Consider the following 21,632-nt stretch of genomic DNA (forward strand, 5'->3'; position numbering starts at 1 on the left):
TCCATGAACAGATGAACAGATAAAGAAGATGTGGTATATATATATACAATGGACTACTTACTCAGGCATAAAAATGAAGGAAATTTTGCCATTTGCAACAACATGGATGGACTTGGAGGGTATTATGCTAAGTGCAATAAGTCAGACAAAGAAAGGCAAATACTGTATGATATCACTTATATGTAGAATCTAAAAAATACAACAAACTAGTGAATATTTTAAAAAAGAAGCAAACTCACAGGTATAGAGAACAAACTATTGATTACCAGTGGGGAGAGAGAAGCGGGGAGGAGCAATATAGGGGTAGGGGATTAAGAGGTACAAACTATTCTGTATAAAATAAGCTACAAGGATATATTGTACAATACAGGGAATATAGCCAATATTTTATAATAACTATAAATAGAGTAGAACCTTAAAAAAAAAAAAAGACAGATCTACCTACATGTTGGGACCCTCACTTACCATGTACTTATCACCTTTTATTGTTATTTTCTTGTCTTTTATTGTTATTTTCTTTCGTCTTTTATTGCTATTGTTTTCTTGTCCAACTAGGCAGGGGGCTACCTGAGCGTGGAGGCCAGGTGTTTTTACTTCTCTACCCCAGTGCCTATTGTGTTTGCTAAGTGAATGAATTCTATGAGGCCTGAAGCAACTTGACATATAATTGAATTGTAAGAGTCATGAAAATATAAATGTGAGAAGAAAAATACCAATACCCATCACTGCCTAAAATCTTGGCTCTCACTTAGGTTACAATTACTTGGAATTGTTAAAAATTAATGTAACTTGGGCCTCCCTGGTGGCGCAGTGGTTGAGAGGCTGCCTGCCGATGCAGGGGATGTGGGTTCATGCCCCGGTCTGGGAGGATCCCATATGCCGCGGAGCGGCTGGGCCCGTGAGCCGTGGCCGCTGGGCCTGTGCGTCCGGAGCCTGTGGTCCGCAACGGGAGAGGCCACGACAGTGAGAGGCCCGCGTACCGCAAAAAAAAAAAAAAAAAAAAAAAATTATGTAACCTGTAAGCTTCCAATGGTCTTGTAGGGCCACCTGATAGGGAGACTGCTTGTAAATCAGCTACTCATGAGCCACAGCTGATGAGCCGCAGCTGCTGTTTTTACATGGAGTGGCAACTACTGGGGCAGAGGTAAATGAAAAGAAGAAAAGTCCACTTCATCAGATTTGTAATATAATTTCAAATCCTGTAGCATCAAATATAATAAACATTTAGAGCATATTTTAAATTACGGGAATTTTAAACTACAGATTGGTCTGTGGATTTTACTGTCCAACGTCAGAACACTAGGCAAGAAGGTTGCTTTCAGAATTAAACAGAAATTCTTCACTCTCTATCTAGTACTTGTTTTTAGCACACAGTGCACAGCTTCATATATCCCCAGAGAGCCTATAACACTATAGCTATCAGAGAGCATAATACCTAATGTAGAACCGCACATGACAAAGACGAGGGACACGAACCAGCTTCCTGCCATATAATCAAGCAAGACATTTTAAAATCAGTAGCTATCAAATAATATTTCACTAAAAATGGTGCTTTTGAGAAAAACTGAGGATTATTTTTATTTGGCAAGAATTGACATTAATCTTTTATAAAGTATCATTATGTTTTAAATCATTTCCCATTTGTAAATACAATAACTGAAAATAACCTGTGGAATTATTTTTCCCCAATCCTCATCTCAAAGCTCCTCATTATCCGAAAAGTCCATTTCAGCTTTAACATCATGCTAGATGCTTCCATTACAGGACTATGATGGTTTTAGAAATACTTTTGTAGCTCACTGAACTGTATTATCTATTATATATAAGACTTAGCATATATTTAAATTATTGAAAATAAAGTACAAGGTGTGTTTTATTTTTCTTCATGGTGCTTTCAGGAAGACATCAGGATCTTCTCTTCTCCCTAAAGAAAAATAATAACAAAAATCAAGAAGAGATCAATTTACAAGCTATTAAAATTACAGGTTAACTCAAACATAAAGTTTCCAACTGCATAAAGTTCACAAAGATACAATCCAATGATATAGCTCAAGCAACTAGTATTTAAAACTGTTATAGAGAATGGAATACTAAGCCAGTTTGTAAATTGGAATTCTATTTACATTTCTTTTAAAAAAGCTAACTACTCATTAATTTAATTCACCACTTGAGTCTGAGTCTAATTGTCAGTTTATGCCTGAGCCTGGGTCCCTGTCAAAAAAGGAAATAACAACTCATTTTATTTTATCATAAATATTTATTGTTTCAATCAACACGTATCCTCTTACTCCAGATAGATGATTAACCCCTTTCAATAGATATCAACTATCACAAATCTGACAGCTGAGGACATTGGCTAGTATTCGGTGATTAGCTTGACATGTCCACTAAAATAGCTTTGCTCAGGAGATGTAACAATTTGCGCTAGTGGAAAAGTAAAGTCTACTAACTTCCTTTCCTTTGCTACAATAAAATTTTATTAATTCAAGCACCACAAATTCAGAAACCGGGATCACGTGGACCAAGCTAACATTAGCCTTTCCATCCCTGAAGGGAAAACACTATCTGATAATAAGCAAAAGTAAAGGACAAGTCCAGATGTTCTCTGAATTGTCCCATCTTTCAAATTATTTGTGTCTGAATTAGTGAAGTGAAATGGTACTCATGGAGCAACAAAACAGGCTGGGGAAAAAAAGACGGGATAAGAGAGATTAAAATGTTGTGGGCTCATAGAATTTTTTATATTTTTGCAGAGTTTTATTAAAAGTTTATAGTATAGCATGTGGAAATCATAGCATGTGAATAGGCCCCTCTCACTGGGGCTGCTGGCTCCATCTTCTTTCTCATTGCATTTTTCTGTAACTATATGTTTATGACTAGGGTGACTCATAGCCCTAAGCTTCCAAACCTGTCAAAAATCAACAGTAAACCATACCTGTAGCACCTTGTGTACTTCTAGCTGAGGGCTTCTTCTCAACTGGATACTGCAAAGGTATTACAATACCTTGATCTGGCTTCTGAAATGCTGAAATGAGATTTTTTATTTTCCGGAAAAATCTTTTATGTACCCCAGGTGCTGTCTGGAAAATAAAAGGCCAAGCAGATTATTCACCTACCTCATAATGATACAAAAAGGGCCTACAAAATGTGCAAGGGATGCTTAGAGAGGTAACATTTGTGTAACTTGTTCAAATATTTGAAAACATAAGGAAGAAGGAAAAACAACCTTCTAGAAGAGCTTACTTTGGTTGGCTGAATTTCCCTGCAAGAGGAGCTAATGAGCTGTCATTTCAGTTCTCCCGAGGGTGGTATTAGTTTGTACAAGCTGCTGCTCACCACCCTGCCCTTCCTGCCTGCTACCCATCATACATCCCGAACCTCTAAGGGTATACAGGCCATTACCCACAATGAATTCACCAACAGAGAGGATGCAGTTAAACAGAGAAAAAACACAGATCCTACAGGTCATTAATAAAAAGCCTAAAGAACCAAAAAAAAAAAAAAGCAAACAAACAAATAAAACAACAACTACAACCCATCCTCCCTGCCATCATTCCAGAGTATAAAATGCTACACAGGAAATTAAAAATTGGCTGTTATGAGGCACACAGTGCAGGGCTAGTTAGTCCTCACACTCTTTCACTTCAAGATATGTCCTGCCTCATCCTACACATTAAATTTTTTCTTCCTTGGGAAACTTCCCTATCCTCCCCAAGTTGCTCTTTATGTCAACACTTCACTGTGACAAGGTTTTCTCTATGACACGAAAATGAAAGACTAAGGTCACCTTTATTTATTTGTTTGGTTTTGAAGGGATCATTATTTGCAGGTGACTATTAAAATGTACTCCTCTCCTGACATCAATTCTCTTGTAAAGACACTACTTGAAATCAACAACAATTTCCTGCAAAAGCTTATGAGCCAAGCTTTAAGCATCAGCTCAAAACTGTCATTTTACATGAAATAAAATAGTATTGCTATAAGCAATTGAACAATGACCAGTTTTTTTAGAAAGCTGTTTTTCAGCTATTCCATCTAGAAAGTTTTTGAGGTGGGAGCTATTTGTTTGTTAGCATTTAATGAGAAAACATGAAGGCTGGCATACAGACGTCTGTCAGCTAGACAAAATGCTAAAGACAGCACACTGTCCACTATAACTCTTGGTCATTTCCTACACTAGGGTAAAGAGTTTTTCATTGAAAACACTGAAAAAGTTCTTTTTAGCTTTAAATTAGTGTCAGCTCATAGGCTCACACAGCTACTCAGTAGACACAGAATACTCTCCCACTCAGCTCCAACCTTACAGTCAAAACACCTTCCCAGAACTCTATTGAGACCTCATCCAAAATAATATGGCCATTCTTACAGGGGTCCAAACAGTTATTTGGCTCCAGGATAGAATCTCCAAATGTCAAAGGCAGGCCATAGGCACAAAATAACCTTCTTATGTCTTCCTTAGAGTACTTTTTCATTTTCAAAGCACTTTCCCATCTCTTGGCAGTTATTGGTTGATTTGGTTACTCCCATTTGACAGATAAGAAAATGGAAATACAAAGAGATAATTCAGCTTGCCCAAGGTCACACAGATAACCAGAGGCAGAACTGGCTCTAGATCCCAGGACCCAGTCTCTTGCCTTTCAGATTAGGCAGATTAGAGACCAAACAGGTTCTAGTGAATTTAGAGTCACCAACCAGAAGAGAAACTAATCCACTCCCCCGGTGTGGAAGGATTTCAAACCACACATCTTTTTACCTGTTCTTGTGGCTTGTAAAACCATTTATCAACAGAAGCATCTTTTTTATGAGGATTTGTATGCAGTTAACACTTGATCCTCCATGCTAACGGAGAGGAATAATAGCACTGAATGTAAAAAAGCAATTTGAATTTGGCATGCAATGTTGCATTGGCAAATAACTGACTGAATTTATAGTGCTTTGCTTAGGTCAATAAGTAAAATTATTTAACATCCACTGATCTACTGATGATCAAATATCCAGAAAAGCCCAAAAGCACTGAAGTCAGCAGGGAGATGTTAGTACATTTTTTTACAATGTACCGCAGACAATGAACATATTAATAAATGACAGGTGACTGTATGTGGAATTCTCTGAATTAACAATTTGGCAAAATTTTAGCCTGAGTCATATGAGATAAATTAATATACTAGGCAATGATAAAACCTAAAAGTCTACCTAAAGCTAGAAAATCACATAATATTTGTCTTTCGCAGTTCAGTGGATCCAGGGTTCAGTTTCACTCCACTCTTTGAAACAAACTGCAGACACACCTAGATTTCTAGCACAATCTTTGCACAGAAAATTTAGTGCTGTCAAGATTTTTCCCGCAATGTGGCAAACTAAAGCATTGTTCCAAAGAGCAATATAAATATCTGTTATTTACCCCATTTTGAAAATACATTTACCACAAGAATTGTACCACTGACATCTCCCATCCTGTCACTGAACTCAGCTATTGTTCAAATTTGCACATTTCCCATACAGTCATCTCTTAGTTATCCATGGAAACATGCTGTGGATCATAGCTGGTCTTCAATATGCTCTAGAGAAATTTCTTCCAGTCAGGTGATATGAGCTCTGAGAATACACACTAGTTTAATATTCACCATAAGAAAACATAACTAGAAGGCAAATTTAGTAGATAGAAAAAAAATGCAATATGCATTTCAAAAATAAATCTAAAGAGGTTTTTTTTTTTAACTGTTTTCCCTTTGGAGAAAACATGCCAATCTTCTGCTCTCTTGGTGCAGATAATTACAATAGTATTAGATAAACGGGTCAGACCAGACAACAGAATGAGAGAGCATTTGTGTTCAATAAGCCCTTTCTTCCCTAACATGATCAAAAACATGTAACAATCTGCATATGATGTTATACTTGAAATGGAAGAAAACAAGTTTAAAGAAAATGGTACCTAAGCCCTACTAATTTAAGATCCTTTCCATAAAGAATATCCTTCAGCAGCTGAAAGCTACTTCTCTAGGGAGAAGGGCTATTTCTGGTCAAATTATATACAACTATATATGTATATATCATACACTACTATTCCTCATAATAAATGAAATTTAATATCCTATTCAATCATCTCTGCAGTGATGCAGAGAACTTTTAAAAATAAACGGGGATAAACCGTTTTGATTAGAAATAGTACTGCTTTTCCTCTAATTAGAATGGTAGCATCAATTATCCTGATATAAAGCAACAATGTGTTTGAAAACTTGCCCTAATTCATCGCAGTAGTTCAAAACATTTGTAGTCTGCAATTTGTGCTCTCTAGTTCACCGGTGCATCTGTAAAGGTTAGAGCTATTTTACTTTTTTTTTTTAAGTCTAGACTTCAGAGTTTCTTAAATGCATAGACTGATTGAATTATTAATAGAGGTTGATATTAGCATTTACGTTTTCAAACAGCTCATAATGAAGTGCTTTCATTATAAAGATGGACTGTTTTTATAAAGAGTCAGAAATCAGAGAAAGCATGTGAAGTCAGAAGTTTCCATTGTAGAGACTTCTACTTTGCTAGCATGGTAATATATTGATACTACCCTGGTACGTGGAAAGAGATTCACTCTACAGGCATTTCTTGCAATGGTACTGTGACTTTCAAATGTTTTCAAAGCCATAAGAACCCATTTTTCTAATGATATCTTTCTCAGAGCCCCCGTTGATAAGCAAAATAAAAAGGACTGCTCAGATTAAAGACAAATTGGGGACCCAAAGCATACCCACACATCCTCCTATCCTTCTGTAACCCCCTGGGCAACTCCAAGGCACTAGATGAAAGAACCTTAGGATTTTGCGGAGCATAGCTTAAGAGTCACTGGAATGTTCCCCCTCTCTCTCTTCTACCTATCCTTGTCCTTCCCATATGGCTAAGCTGGGAGTCCCGCCTCCACAGAAGAGCAGCCTTGATTAGTACTTGGAAAATCCTCTATTCTTCAAATGCTTGTGCTAGATAGCACTTGACTATATACAATCATATTGTTCAGCAACTTGGGTGAGTTCCCATTTTTAAGGGCTTGCTTGCTAGTCCTGTGACTAAGAGCTTTCTTTATATGCATTATCTCATTTAATCTTCAAAATGAGCCCTATGAGTAAGGGACTATTTTTAGGCTTATTTTACAGATGAAGAAACTGGTTCAAAGAAAAATTAGGTAACCTACCCAAGGTCATAGACCTCTCAGAAAGGGGTTGGGGGTAGATAAGACCTGGAACACACATCCACCTGACAGCAAACACCAGGCTCTCACATTGCTGTTTAATTCATGTTGTATCTCTCAAGGGTCTTACAGGCTCTTAGAAAACAGGAGTCATGTTGTTTAATCCCCCACAGAACCAACACTTGCATTAGTATCATTTGGTAAATAATTGTCGATTTGATTTTTTGTATATTTTTGATACGCTTTCTAAAATTTCACATAGGCACTAAAAGTTTGACACAATCCTTTAACTTTGTTATCTTTCCCCCAAAGTAAGACCACTCCATACAGTGGTGGCTGAACAGAACTGGGACCAAAATTCTCTAAAGGCTTCTTAATGATCCATGAACAATTTTGGATTGGAGCTTTAGTGATTTGAATCTGATGAATATTTTGGGAATGTAGGATTTGACAGCTCTTTTATAAAAGCAGTCTAAATTTCAAATACCTCCCTGATACCCCCAGAAGCAAAAATAAATAAAAGAGCTATACCTCAGCACTCCAAGAACCTGTTTCTGTCTGGGACACTCGGTATGTATAAATGTAACCTTGATACCTGTGAAAGAATAAACTTCCATTACTGAAAAATTCCAAAAGAACAATGGATGCTCTAAATTTGAGCTTTAACTATTACATATAAATGATACATATACTGGGACACACGTATATTGCACCACTGCATTCATAGAAAGAAAAGCCTGTGGAATCTAACTTGCTTGCATATTATATCTAGCTAATCACAGTTTCTAGTAAGCCTTCTTTATCTTTTCATTTTTTTTCAAACATGGGAGCTCACACTTCTAAGGATTTGTCAAGGTGAGAGACTGTTGGGACAGAAAGAAACTAGAGACCTGCTGTAATTGGTAAAAATTATGAATTATTAAACAGATTCAACAAAGCATAGTAATATTATTTTTTGAGTACATACAGAGCCTTAAGGTAAAAATATTTCACTGGGGATAAGGTACTATCAGGCCCACTTAAGTTAATAATAATAATATTAATTATAAATATAATAAATGTGGTATATTCATATGATATTACTATTACTATATAACTTTATAATACATTATAATATAGTACTAATAGTAATTCAAATTAAAAAGGAGTCCTGCTAAAGTACTTGAAATTAGCTTGTCCTTTTAGATGGGGTAAACGTTTTCCCCCATTATTCACTGTGTACGCATACTGTATATCTGTATAGTTGATTTCTACTACATGCCAAGAGTTTTACATGTTGTATTAGTTTGCTCAGGCTGCCATAGCAAAATACCAGTCTGTGTGGCTTAAACAAAAGAAATTTATTTTCTCACAGCCCTGGAGGCTGGAAATCTAAGATCAAGGTGACAGTAACATAGGTTTTATTCTGAGGCCTCTACTCTTGGCTTGTAGGCAGCCACCTTTTAGCTGTGTTCACATGACCTTTTCTTTGTATGTGTGTGTGTGTGTGAAGAGAGAGATCTCTCTTCTTATAAGTCTACCAGTCCTATTGGATTGGGGCCCCATCCTTACAACCTCATTTAACCTTAATTACATCCTAAAGGCCTATCTCCAAATACAGCCACATTGGGGGTTGAGCTTCAACATATGAATATGGGGGGAGAGGGTACATGATTCAGTCCATAGCATTCCAACACTGGTACCTCCAAATTCACATCCTTCTCACATACCAAATACATTCATTCCATCCCAACAGCCTTAAAAGTCTTAAACACATTCCAGCATCAACTCTGAGGTCTAAATAAAGTCCAAAGTCTCTTCTAAATATCATCTAATGAGATACAGGTGAGACTTGGGGATATGACTGCTGCTGAGGCAAAATTCTTCTCCAGCTGTGAACCTGTGAAACCAGACAAGTCATGTGCTTCCAAAATACAGGAAGGCAAGCATAGGACATATATTCCCATTCCAAAAGGGAGATATCGGAAGCAGAAAGGGGTGACAGGTCCCAAAAATGTCCGCAATCTCCTAAGGCAAATTCCATTAGATCTTAATGCTTGAGAATAATCCTTTTTGGATTGACGCTCTGCCCTCCAGGCCTACTGGGTGGCACTGTCACCCCCATGGCTCTGCAGGGGCAGCCCCACCCACTTGGCTCTGTTGGGCAGCTGATCCCACCTTTGAAATCTAGGTGGAAGCAGCCTTGCCCACCTGGGCTTAGGCCCTCTGGGCCTGTGGTGGGAGTGGTAACCCTGATAATCTCTGAAACAACTTCAGGATCATTTTTCCATTTTCTTGAAAGATAAAGCATGTTTGCAGCCAAATTGCACTATTGTCCGGTCCTGTTCCCTTTGGTCCAAACCGACAGTGTCTCTGATGCTTTGGTCCAAACTCTATTCCTGGCTTCTGTTGAGATGACTAGCTAACATCATGGGCAATCTCCTTAAGGAGTGATTATCCAGCCATTCCCTTGGTATTCTCTCCAGACCAAACTTCCTCATTTTTCTGCCATATGAGTAGGCTGAGAATTTTCCAAATCTTTGTATTCTGGTTTCTTTTTGCTTAACAATTCCTTCTTCAATTCATGTCTCTCCTTTTGCATTTTATTATAAGTAGTCAGGAGGAACCAAGCTATTCCTTCAACACCTTGCTTAGAAATCTCTCCAGCTAAATATCCACTTTGCAAGTTCTACCTTCCACAAAATACTAGAACACAGTTCAGCCAAGTTCTTTGCCATTTATAATTAAGGATGGCCTTTCCTTTAGTTTCCAACAACACGTTCCTCATTTCCATCTGAGACCTCATCAGAATGACCTTTAACATCCATCATTCTACCAATACTGTGTTCACAGTGTTCACAGTATTGGTAGGCTTTTTCTAGCATGCATCTCCAAACACCTCTAGCCTCTACCCATGACCCAGTTCCAAAGCCACTTTCACATTTTTAGGTGCTTGTTACAGCAGCACTGTACTTCTCAGTACCAAAATCTGTACTAGTCTGCTCAGGCTGCCATAACAAAATACCATAGGCTGGGTGGCTTAAACAAAAGAAATTTATTTTCTCACAGTTCTGGAGCTGGAAGTCCAAGATCAAGGTGCCAGCAACATAGGTTTCATTCCAAGGCCTCTTCTCTTGGCTTGTAGACAGCCACCTTCTTGCTGTGTGCTCACATGAGAGGGTGCTCTCTCTCTTCTCATAAGGCCAGAACGCTATTGGATTAGGGACCCACCCTTATGATCTCATTTAACCTAAATTACCTCCTAAAGGCCCTACTTCCAAGTACATCCCCATCGGGAGTTAGGGCTTCAATACATGAATTTGACAAGGACACAATTCAGCCCACAGCACATGCATTATCTCTTTTGGGCCCCACAGTAATCTTATGAACTTTATATTGTGAAATTGATTTTATAGATGAGGAAACTGAGACTTTGAGAAGTTAAGTAACCAAAGCCACACTACAAATCAAGCACCAAAGATGGGATTTAAATCAGGCGTCTTTGACTCTAGAGCCCTGGCTTTTGATCCCCACACTGTAATGGATATAGATTATTTACTGCTACTTAACTTGCCTAACAAACCTTTGCTTCCTAGAAAAGTATGGTAAACTTTATGCTGAATTACTTCAAATTATGAATCTGAATCTTAACAGAGTTTTATTTCAGACATTTTCTGATTGCTATTCTTTGGCACAAGTTTGGGTCAAAATATATCTTTGATTAGAATACATGCTGGGAATTCCCTGGCAGTCCAGTGGTTAAGACTCCATGCTTCCAATACAGGGGGCGTAGGTTCCATCCCTGGTTGGGAAACTAAGATCCCATATGCAGCATGGTGCAGCCAAAAATTTTTTAAAAGAAGAAAAAAAAGTACATGCTAAAGTCTGGTAAAATTAAATGTGTTTAAACCTAAAAAGAACCTAAAGTATCTCAAACAGGGTCAAGCTTGAGTAACTGACCTCACTTACCATTAATCCCCTATAGAACTAAAAGTCTTTATGTGGATTAAATTACTATATTTTTAATCACTATCCATCAGTACTATTACCTAAAGTATGAAAAAATTAGGTCTAAAACACTCTAATCAGGTTCATTCGATTTGTGAAACCCAAAAAAAGGGTCAATTTAATTTGCTGGTGCAATTACAGGAAATGTTTCATTTTTGTTATAAAGGTTTGCCAGAATATTTAGATCATATATGAAATAGCTTGATATATGCATATAGTATACTTTTTAGCATATATAATATGCTAAATAAATATAAAATATTACATTGTAAAGTCTTTTGTTTTTTTAAGCAATTGAAATGTACCTCACTGATTTCAGTAAGTATGCTACAGGGAACAAAGCAAGAGCTTTGATTTCCATTTTTCACCATGGGAACTCCAAACATAAGGGTTTAAGTGGTTTTCTTAAAGTCACACAGCAGAGAATTCCCTGGCAGTCCAGTGGTTAGGACTCGGTGCTTTCACTGCCAGGGCCTGGGTTCAATCCCTGGTCGGGGAACTAAGACCCACAAGGTGCCGAAAAAAGAAAAGAAAAAAAAAAAAAAAAGTCACAGCAAAATGGAGGTAGGAGCAGGGAAATAGCATAGGCCTTTAGTTCCATTTTCCCTATGGGAAGAGATTAATGGCAATAATTCAGTATCATTAAAGGTGTTGTGGAAATGCATTATTTAAAATTTCAGCAACGATGCAAACAAAATCATAGGCAATCAGTTTTCCACTTTCTCAAACAGTGGGTCTCTAAAAGATACAATGAATCTATCTCCCTACTATCATTCAGCCTCCTTTAGTCAAAATAAATGAGTCTGTTTTGAAAATGATTTCCTAACGAATCTGATCTTATCGCACTTTCAGTTAAGCAGCAGGAACCTGAGTACCACTTCAAAAGTCCTTATTACCTCCTTCAGTCTTGAACAACCTGGTGCTGGTGGCACATAAAGCTCGTTGTGATTAACCCATCCAATTTTAACAATCTCCTACTCCACAACTCCTCAAATTTCTGAATGAGCAAAATTGTTTCACCCCTCAAACAAGCCAGCAGTTCATCTCTTCCATTTCCGAGTTGCTGAAGTCACTGACCAAAGATCCCCTGTAGCCAACTCTCGTTGATATACTCTCATATATCACTGATGGAAGAGATTTAAAACAGTGCGATTCAAACTATGTTCCCAGGGTAATAACAGTGCATCACCTGGGACCTTGCTAGAAATGTAGAATCTCAGGCCCCACTCCAGAATTGCTGAGTCAGAATCTGCGTTTTAACAAAATTTCCAGATGATTTGTAGGAACATTAAAGTTACAGAAGGATTGATTAAAATGCATGGAAAATGCTCACACCTCATTGGGAATATTGATGGCAATTTCTCCAAAGTCAAGCTGGCTTCTTTCACCACCCCCATAGTCACTCAATTTTTTTTTTAGTCTATGTTTTAAGAATGAAATTTTATTTAAATATAAGCTGAAGCTTTTTCAATGCTTTTGGTCTTCACAGAACAGTGTTTCTGAACTTTTTACTCCCTCTTCCCCAACAAGATTTCATAGTTTTGTTTTCTGTAGCTTGTATTATGAAACAATAATTCTATAATACAAAAGTAAATGAAAATATTGATTATGTTTTTTCCAAACTACACTTACTCTCTCCCTGTCCACTGAAAAATCACTCTTTTAGGAAATAAACTGACAAATTATAACAAGAGCCATAAAACTGTGCGTATTTTTACCTAATGACCTTCTTTATCTTCATACACTCTAAGGAATCAAATGGAAAAAGCAATTTCACAAAGATTTTCATAGTAGTTCTATTTTAATAATGAAAAATGGAATTAACCTAAGGAATGTTACTCAAAATAAGGAAATGGCAGCAGAAAGAATGGTTCAAAACTATACCAAAGTTCAAAGGTATTAGAGAGCTACATTTTTCAGAAAATTTTAAACACCTGGACCATGTTGATATAAAATGATGGTATGTGAAAGAAGTGGACACAAGGAGAGCCGCCACTCTGATTACTGTTCAAAACTATCCCCAGATGTATATAAACTAGAAGTAAATTTAAACGAATATAAATGCATCCTTGCATATTAATTTTCCTTTTTTTTTTCTTTTGGCCATGCCACGGCATGCAGGATGTTAGTTCCCCGACCAGGGATTGAACCTGTGCCCCCTGCAGTGGAAGCACGGAGCCTTAACCACTGGACCGCCAGGGACGTCTTGTAATTTCCCTTATAAAGTTATACAAGTGACTAACAACGTTTTTTTAAAGAAACAGAAGTAAGATTACAATTTGGAGCTTACAAATCTAGCCTAAGCAAATCACAAATCAGAAAAATATCATTCGTCTTTAAAAACTGTTACATCCCTTTTAGGATTATTTTTCCTCTAACTCCCCATTAATATAGACAAGCCAAGAATGTAGTGTAATTTTAACTTCCTTCCTCCTTCAAACCTTTTTGTCACACTTGATGATAAGCCTGGAATTTTATATTTATCATGAAAAAATCTAGAAAATAAATAATTGGTAGAAAACAATAGAAATTTTTGTTGTTGTTGTTGCCATTAATTTTCTTAAAAAATTAATTTCTTAAAAAAACCAAATATTTTGCATTTTAATGACTACAAAGCATGTGTTGATTCAGTCCCTGCTGATATTAAAATTTGCCTTTATTTTTTCAAAAGCTGTCCCCAACTCTTAAAAAAGTGTTCTGGTTAGAAAGAGACAAGAAGAAAGCAACCTGACTTAATTTTTCTTTTCTCCAAGGGTCAGCGTTGGGGACAGATCTTGCTTTACAATTGACAAAACCACATCAATTCCTTCTTTATACCACTTCAAGGACTACACAAAAGAAAAGGTTTAGGTACATCTGACTTCTTCATGACACCACAAATAAAGCAAGCTAGTGCCCAGGCTGTCTATGTCTATACAAACGAATGTTACATGCAAAATTCAAGGCACAATTATAATGTGACTGTTTTTTTAAACAAATATTTCAGAGCTTTTATACCCAGAGGAATGGTAACCTATAGAAAGCCACTCTGATCCAAGAAGTTTTCGAATTTCCTATGGCCCAATCTTCATTCTTTCAGTGAATTTGAATTTTCAGAACCATCAAAAGTCATTCAGCTTCAAGTTTGATGGTAAAACTATGTGATACGTTTCGATGAGTCATGACAATAAATATAATCTCTTCTTCCCTTGAAGTGCCACAGAACGTTTTATTTATGTACTCATACAATGGTCTAACTTTGTCTCACAATTATTTATGGAGCTTTTATTTATATTAACAAACACCTACTACATATTAACTTTATAAATGTTAACTCATGCAATAATTCTCATAACAACCCTATGAGGTAAGTACTGTAGTATTATTATTGCCGTCACCCTTTCCACAGTTAAGGAACCTGAGACAGAAAGTTTAAGTAACTTGCTCAAGGTAAAATAGCTGGTTAAGGGCCAGAATTGAGATGCACACCCAGAGGGTCTGGCTGTAAGATATGGGCTCTTAACCATCTTTCTATGCTGCCTCTCTCTTATATCAGAGGGAATGAGTTAACAAATTGATCTTACGGTGAATCCAAAAGCATAGTTCTCAAAAAGGGAGGGAGTCTGCTTGGCCTTACGACCAGAGAGAAAGGGCAAAGGAAGGGGTTAAAGCATAGAGACAAGATGGGGAGAGCCCAAAAGAGGTCAACCTAGGCTTCCTTTTGGTTTAAACTAAATGACATCTTCAGACTAATCTTGCAACTTAATTTTACATTGTCAACCAGAGTCAGCACTTGATTTATTGGCCTGTGAATTGTCCATTTGGTGGTTTGTGTATTGCACATTTAATCCTAGGCTGGCCTTCAGGCTTGCTCTGCCATTAATGGATTGTACTTAGATAATCCAAAGTAATTCTAGTAGCCTCAATTATCATGAAGATAAATGTGGTGCCAACACACATATCCAACCGTATTCAAAAATTAACTAAGTTTTCTAATTTCTCATTCTTCTGTTCCCTGCAATTACAACTGATAAGCTGGAGTTTTATTTTGTCACTGTTCCTTCACCCATTTCTCCAGTTCAGTTGTTTGATAGGCACTTTATTCCTAGTCATCCTTTAAATCTTAAAGGACAAAAAGATAATTATCCTTTTATCTAAAGACATATATGTCAAATAACTTCATTATATGTCCTTGAGGCTAAAGAATATAATAGCATTTCTTTTTCCAAATCTTCCATCAGATAAAAGTAGCAAACTCAGATATGTACAGAGGATGTACAGAAATAAACTATTTCTTCAAAGTAATTATTTTAAATATTTTAAATTTGTTTTTCTCTTATCACCATCAAACTATCCCAGTGGGCATTTAGGACTTTCCCAATGGCTGTCTACATTAGGGGTGAAAAGGGGAGAAACGTGAGGGCTCACATGTACCTTAGTGAAAAGAAACTTGATATACCTTGAAAACCAAAAAGAGTAAAATTAAATTAAATTAAATTTAAACTATTTGCATTAATAAGAACATTTAGTATATTGAATGGATACAAAAAAAAAACCCATAAAGTCAGTAGCTTTCCTGTTGCAAAAGAAAATATAGTGGGAAAAGATTCCATTCATGATAGAAACAAAAAAATAGACACATACATTCATACTCACAATAACTAGAAATAAACAACAAAAACTATGCAAGACCTATGGGAAGAAAACTACAAACCTCTATTGATGGATGTAAATGAAAAAATTAATAAATGGAGAGACATATCAGGTTTTTGGATAGGAAGACTAAATTCTTTAAAGATGACAATTCCTCCTTAACTTATTAATGAGTTTAATGTAACCCCAATGGGATTTTTTTTAATTTAACAAAATCATTCTTGATTTCATCTTGAAGAACCAACAGGTAAGAACAGCAAATAATTTTTAAAATGTATTAAAACATTATCATACTATATATAGCGCTAGTGGTACAAGAATAAATAGATCAATTGAGCCAAATAGATAACTGCAAAACAGTAACTGTTATATGTAAGAATTTAATGTATAGTAAAGTAGGCTAATAAATCAATCAGGAATAGAAGTTCTATTTATAAATTATTAGCTATTTCGAAACAAAATCAAATTAGATCCTTTTTCCACACAAAAATATAATTCCAAATGGAATTAAAGAGTTAAGTGTAAACTAACCAAATCATAAATTTAAAACAAAAATTGAAGTGAAGTTTTATGACATCTCTGCAGGTCAAAGAACTTTCTAAGTTGGGAAGCAAAGGGGGAAGTCAAACACAAAGAAAATGAGTGACGGACTTGACTACTAAAAATGTTAATTTTTTGTGTGTCAAAGAAAAGTAATGGCAAACACCAAACTGAGAAAAGATACTTTCAGTAGATCAAGGATTAGTATATAAAAACATCATGTGTTAAGGAAAATAGTAAGATCCAAATGGTTAAATAGGCAAAGTACACAAAGAGCCAATTCATGAACAAGGAAATACAAGTTTACCAACCATATAGACACTCAATCACTAAAGAAATATGAAATAAACAGTGAGACACCAAATTTCAAGAAGAATTTTTTTTTAACAAGAATACCCATTTCTAGGGATGGTGCGGTGAGACAGACACTTTCATGCAGTACTGGTGAGCATATATATAAACTGGAATAACCATTTAGGAAAAAATATTTGGTGATCATGTATACATCAAGAATCTTAAGCTGTTCATGTTTTCTGACCTAAAAATTACACATCTTGAAATTCATTATAAGGAAGTCATCATAAGTACAAGGAAACCTTTATGGATTGAAATATGAATCATGACAGAATTTATAATAGCAAAAAACTGGAATGATTCAAATGTCTAAAAATAGATGACTGGTTAAGGAAAATATAGTTGGACTGGTTGGACTATCATGAAATCATTAAAAATAATGTTTTAAAATCATTTGTAAGAACATTATATATAAATGTGTTTTTTTCACATTAAGTGGAAAATGCAGCAGAATACAACAGTGTAAGAGCACATGTGTTTATAAAGCAATTTGTTTTATTAAAATACAGAAGAAAAACCACTTAATTTTCAACAATAATTGTCTTTAGGTTATAAAACTATAGATGATTTTCCCTCATTTCCATTATCTACATTTTAAAAACTTTCTACAATATGAATAAGTGTTTAGGAACTATTTTTAATAGACTTGCACCAAAATCTAGATTTACTTATTGAAAATAATTGGAAGAAAAACTTCTCGCTTTAAATGAAAGTGAGCAATCCTATAAACGGAAAATTTAATACTTTATGAGATTCAATTTCCCAAAATGAACAGAGAAAAAGGCCTTATCTAAAGGCCAGGATTGGGAGTTCAGAACTAGGGAAAGGAGCAAACCTAGTTAGAAAGTATAGTTTAAAGTGGAGTTAGAAAGGCATATGCAATGTGTTATTTCTACAATAAAAATACAGAAACTGAAACTCAACCAAACCTTCTTGGATAATGAGAAGAAACAAAAGACAGATTGAGAAACTATTCTGAGTGAACCCTACAGTCAAATATATGTTTGTTAGCTATGCCTTGCTGCTCATATATATATGACACCATTTACATTGTTATTTCTGCTGTATATCATAACCATAGATGTTTTGGTTTAAAATGAGTATGTGGCTTGTTTCAAAATAAAATTTGATTTTGTTACTACAGCATAGTAGTAAAAAGGAGGAAATGAAATGTTTATGTTTATCAAAAGGGATCCTTGGCTCAAAAAAGGTTGAGAAACTGCCATAAAAGGCAACGTATCCTTGTGTCTTTCCTCTGGAGCAGTCTGGCCATCACCCTCCAGGACTCAGAGGCCTCAGTGTGCCCATCGAAAGATATGCTAGGGGGACACCCAATTTGCCGACAATTTTCTGCTACTTCATAAGGAGGTTTGCACGGAGAACTAAGAGTCATAAAAACTGCATTTATGCAAGATTTACTTTGGGTGAAAACTTGAGAATTTCCCACCTGCCTAAATTAATACCTTATGTGGTCCTGGCCTACGTGGGAAAAAGGCTAAGATTATCCTTCTCTCTTGCATCTTTTACCAACTGTAATCTTATGCAGAAGGTAGAACACACATTACTATTCCTGTTTTACAAATATGGAAACCAAGACCCAGAGAAGTTGAGTGATTTCCCCAGAGTCCACACCCTGGCCTCCTGATATCAGCCCCAAAGCTTTCTGCAGTAAAGAACAGTATTTGTCTTGACAGTTCATTCGTTAATTCAAAAACGTTTATTGAGCACCTATTGCGTGCCTCACAATGCCTGTTACGTGCCAGGCTGTGTTCCTGGTGTGGGAGACAATGTCCCTGTCCTCACGGAGATTACATTTGAGCAGGAAAGCCCAGCAAGACAAAAGTAGACAAGCAAATGTCAGATAGTTTAAAGTTCCCTGAAGAAAAATAAAGTGATGGAGTGTAACTGGGACAGGGAGAGGGCACTTATTTTAGATAGGATGGTCAAGGAAGTCCTCTCTGAGGGAAGAGGCAGAAGGAATAGTTAAGTGCAAAGATCCTAAGCAGGGAGCAGCTTGGCAAGCTCGAGAAACAACAAAGAGGCCAGTGTGTCTGAAGTCTTAGGAGCATCCTGCCACACACTGTCCCCTGCTCTTCCACCCCTTCCTAGGCTTCTTTTGTACCTTATTTTTTACCTCTAGGTTAAGGGGCCCATTACCTCCTTTGTCAGCTTCCCTAAAGAAGCCCCTTTCACCAGTCTACTCACTCCTCCACCTTCTTTTGATAAGAAAAGAGCCTAGGAATACTAGTTGCCTTTCACTGACCGTCTCCAGTTTCCACTTGGGAAAAACAATAATATAAAGAAAAGGTAAGATCTGAGCCCAAGAGATTCAATAGCTTGCACGTATTGCCCTGGAAGCCTTTATAACAAATGTATCTAGCGTGGCCTGAGAGTTGCCACAAACATGTCGACCGTTTAAAAAAACACAATAAACAATGAAAATCCTCTAACACCAGGCTCAATACAGTCTCTCTTCAATGACCCAGAAGGAACTTCAAAACCTTGCAGTGTATCGTCAGACACCGAAATTACTACCAAGCATTTTCCCTCATTTTGTTTCTGTCTAGAAGGTACTGTGCAGGGCTGGTGTTTTCGTGGATGTTTTTGTCCTGCTAACAAAGAGTGATCGAGCTAGGTACTTCCTTAGAAATGCCCTGTGAGTACTTAAAGATATAGACTGAAAAAAAACAAAGAATACAATAATAATACTGAGTACCGAAAGAGACTGAAAAAATAATAATATAATAATAATAACAACAACAACAACAACAGCTTACTTTTACTGAACATTTAGTATGTGTCAGGTCCAGTGCTAAATTTTCTACCTGCATTATGGCATTTAATCCTCACACGCCTATGAGGTAGGTAGTAATATTATTTACATTTTATGGACAAGAAAACTGAGGGGCTGAGAGGTTAACTTGACAAAGTCAGCATCAGACCAGCACAAGATTAGGTCTCAGGTCTGCCTGACTCTGGAGCCCTGGAGCAAAGATGAAGGTGCATCTGATTCAAAACGGGGCGTTAGACTAAGATGCTTAGGTAAAGAGCAAAACTGAATCATACAAGGGTGTTTTCCCTCCATTCCCTTTATGACTATTGTCAGTCCAAGCTTTTATCAAGAAAGGCCCTATTTCTGAAACCCCCCTCCCCCTGCCAACTCCTCTAAAGAAAACTCAATAAGTAGATCCAGAGAGGTGGTTTTATTCAGAAACATCCCTCTCTCTGCATCCTGACCTAACTGGTATTGATGTCTTAAAGTAATAGATTCAGTTTCTTAGTCTTCTTCCTCTCCTTGAATTTGACGTTCCTTTGGGAAGGCACCTCCAAAGCCATTTCAAGAGAGCTGGAGAGAGAGGCTTCTCCTTCCCTGAGGAGCTGGTGGCCCCAAAGCTGGCCGCTCCACCATCATCGCAGGCCTCCACCTTGCTGGCCTCTATTAGAGGCCAAAACTGAAATCGGGAGCCTGAGTCCTTTTGGCAGCAAAGGTAAATTCTAGACTGCGTTTCCCCACCCCAAAGGGCATCCGCAGGAGGCCCAGGCTTGAAACCCCCAGGGAGGGGCCTGGGCTGGGCCTGGGGCCGCGCGGTGGGCACTGGAGGCTCCCACTGTGTACTCACAGAACACACAGGCAGTACACTCCCGGGACGCTCTCGCTGTCCCTCAGCAAATAGCTGCCGTCCAGACCCGTGGCGAGCAGGAGCTTCTCCCCCGTCTCCCGGCTGATTTTGCCATGATACACAGCCACCGCGTCCATGGCCTGGGGAACTCTTGGGAGCACCGAGGCACGGGACGGCAGCAGGCAGGTGCCACCGCTGCTGCTGCTGCTGCTGCTGCTGCTGTTGCTGCTACCGCCGCAACCCAACACGAGTCAGCCACCCGCCTCCCAGTTCAGCCAGATGTGCAAAAAAGAGAGAGGAGCGCCCGAACAACAGGATGTTGTCTACCTGCCTGAAAACCTCCCTCTCACGGTTCAATTAAAGCCAGCTCAGCAGTTTAGCAGCTTGGTTATTGCCGTAGGGTTCGATCCCCCTCCCAGGCCCGCCCACGCAATACAGGGTTCGGGTGGGTGGGTGGACAGAGAGGGGAGGACCCTTGGAAGAAGGTCTTTGCAAGATTTGGCCTGTACTCCCAACGCACGCCGACAGGAATGCTTGCTAATGCTCCTGCCCTTGTGGTTTTCCCGGGGGGCCACCATGACTTAGCTTAACTAACTGACTTAACTTAATTAGCTTAACTAATCAGTCCCCAAAGGGGTTGATGATAGAGGCAAGTTGTACATGACCTTCATGTGGGGCAGAAACATACTGACAGAGAATGAAAGGCCCCAAAGTTCTGAGACCAAAACACTGTCGGTGAACAGCCACCCCTGAGCACAGCCAGGAGGCTCCTACAGAACCACAAGTAGTAAGTGAACGGCGGACTTGGGACAAGTGGCTCCTCTCGCCCTGCCCTAGTCATCTCCAGCAATCTTGATCCTGAACAAATCAAAGTTTCCCAACCTTCTTGTCCAAGATCCCAAAGTGCTGGTTGAGGTACAAAAATCAGTCTGCATCCAAAAATGTTCCAGATTTATCTATCTGATGGGCCTTAGATGAGAGAACAAATCATTTAATTGGTGCTGTCTTTCTTTATGTGGACTTGTATTTGCCCTTTGATGTATAGGGCCCACCTTCTAGCATTTGGGGCATTGAACTTGTTTGAAATCACACTGTGAGTGTTGAGAATTGTGTTGTAACTTTTATCATCTGTTGTTAATAGAGAATATGGTTTTAGTTCAGTTGATGCTAAACTATCATAAATTTTTTAGAACCTTTCAACCTTTATTTCCTTCTCTCTTCTATTTCAAGATGTGCTGTTAATATTTCCCCCAAACTTCCTCCTTTTGCACTAGAACAAGACTTTGTTTAATGTTTGAAGCTGAACGGTCTTCTACATTTTT

At 37.7% G+C, this 21,632-nt stretch overlaps 1 protein-coding gene across 1 annotated transcript; it reads right to left on the reverse strand.

Annotated features, from left to right (window-relative positions):
• Positions 1–1,556: 1,556 nt before the first annotated feature.
• On the reverse strand, positions 1,557–20,537 carry SH2D1A (SH2 domain containing 1A). Its single transcript, XM_081221985.1, has 4 exons — positions 20,311–20,537; positions 7,709–7,772; positions 2,936–3,080; positions 1,557–1,924 (listed from the first exon to the last, which is right to left on the reverse strand). Exons 1-4 carry the CDS (start codon positions 20,445–20,447, stop codon positions 1,884–1,886), a joined length of 387 nt encoding a protein of 128 aa, XP_081078111.1. The 5' UTR covers positions 20,448–20,537; the 3' UTR covers positions 1,557–1,883.
• Positions 20,538–21,632: the final 1,095 nt, after the last annotated feature.

The sequence above is a fragment of the Mesoplodon bidens genome, assembly GCF_964165515.1.
Source record: "Mesoplodon bidens genome assembly, chromosome: X".
NCBI lineage: Eukaryota > Metazoa > Chordata > Mammalia > Artiodactyla > Ziphiidae > Mesoplodon > Mesoplodon bidens.

What these genes read in the sequence shown, in the direction of transcription:
- SH2D1A (XM_081221985.1), bottom strand. Translation starts at nt 20,447, where the DNA reads ATGGACGCGGTGGCTGTGTATCATGGCAAAATCAGCCGGGAGACGGGG. An exon ending in GTGTACTGCCTGTGTGTTCT is followed by an intron (nt 7,773 to 20,310) that starts GTGAGTACACAG and finishes ATTCTTTCACAG; the next exon opens with GTATCAAGGTTACATTTATA. An exon ending in AAGTACACAAGGTGCTACAG is followed by an intron (nt 1,925 to 2,935) that starts GTATGGTTTACT and finishes ATTTTTCTTTAG; the next exon opens with GGAGAAGAGAAGATCCTGAT.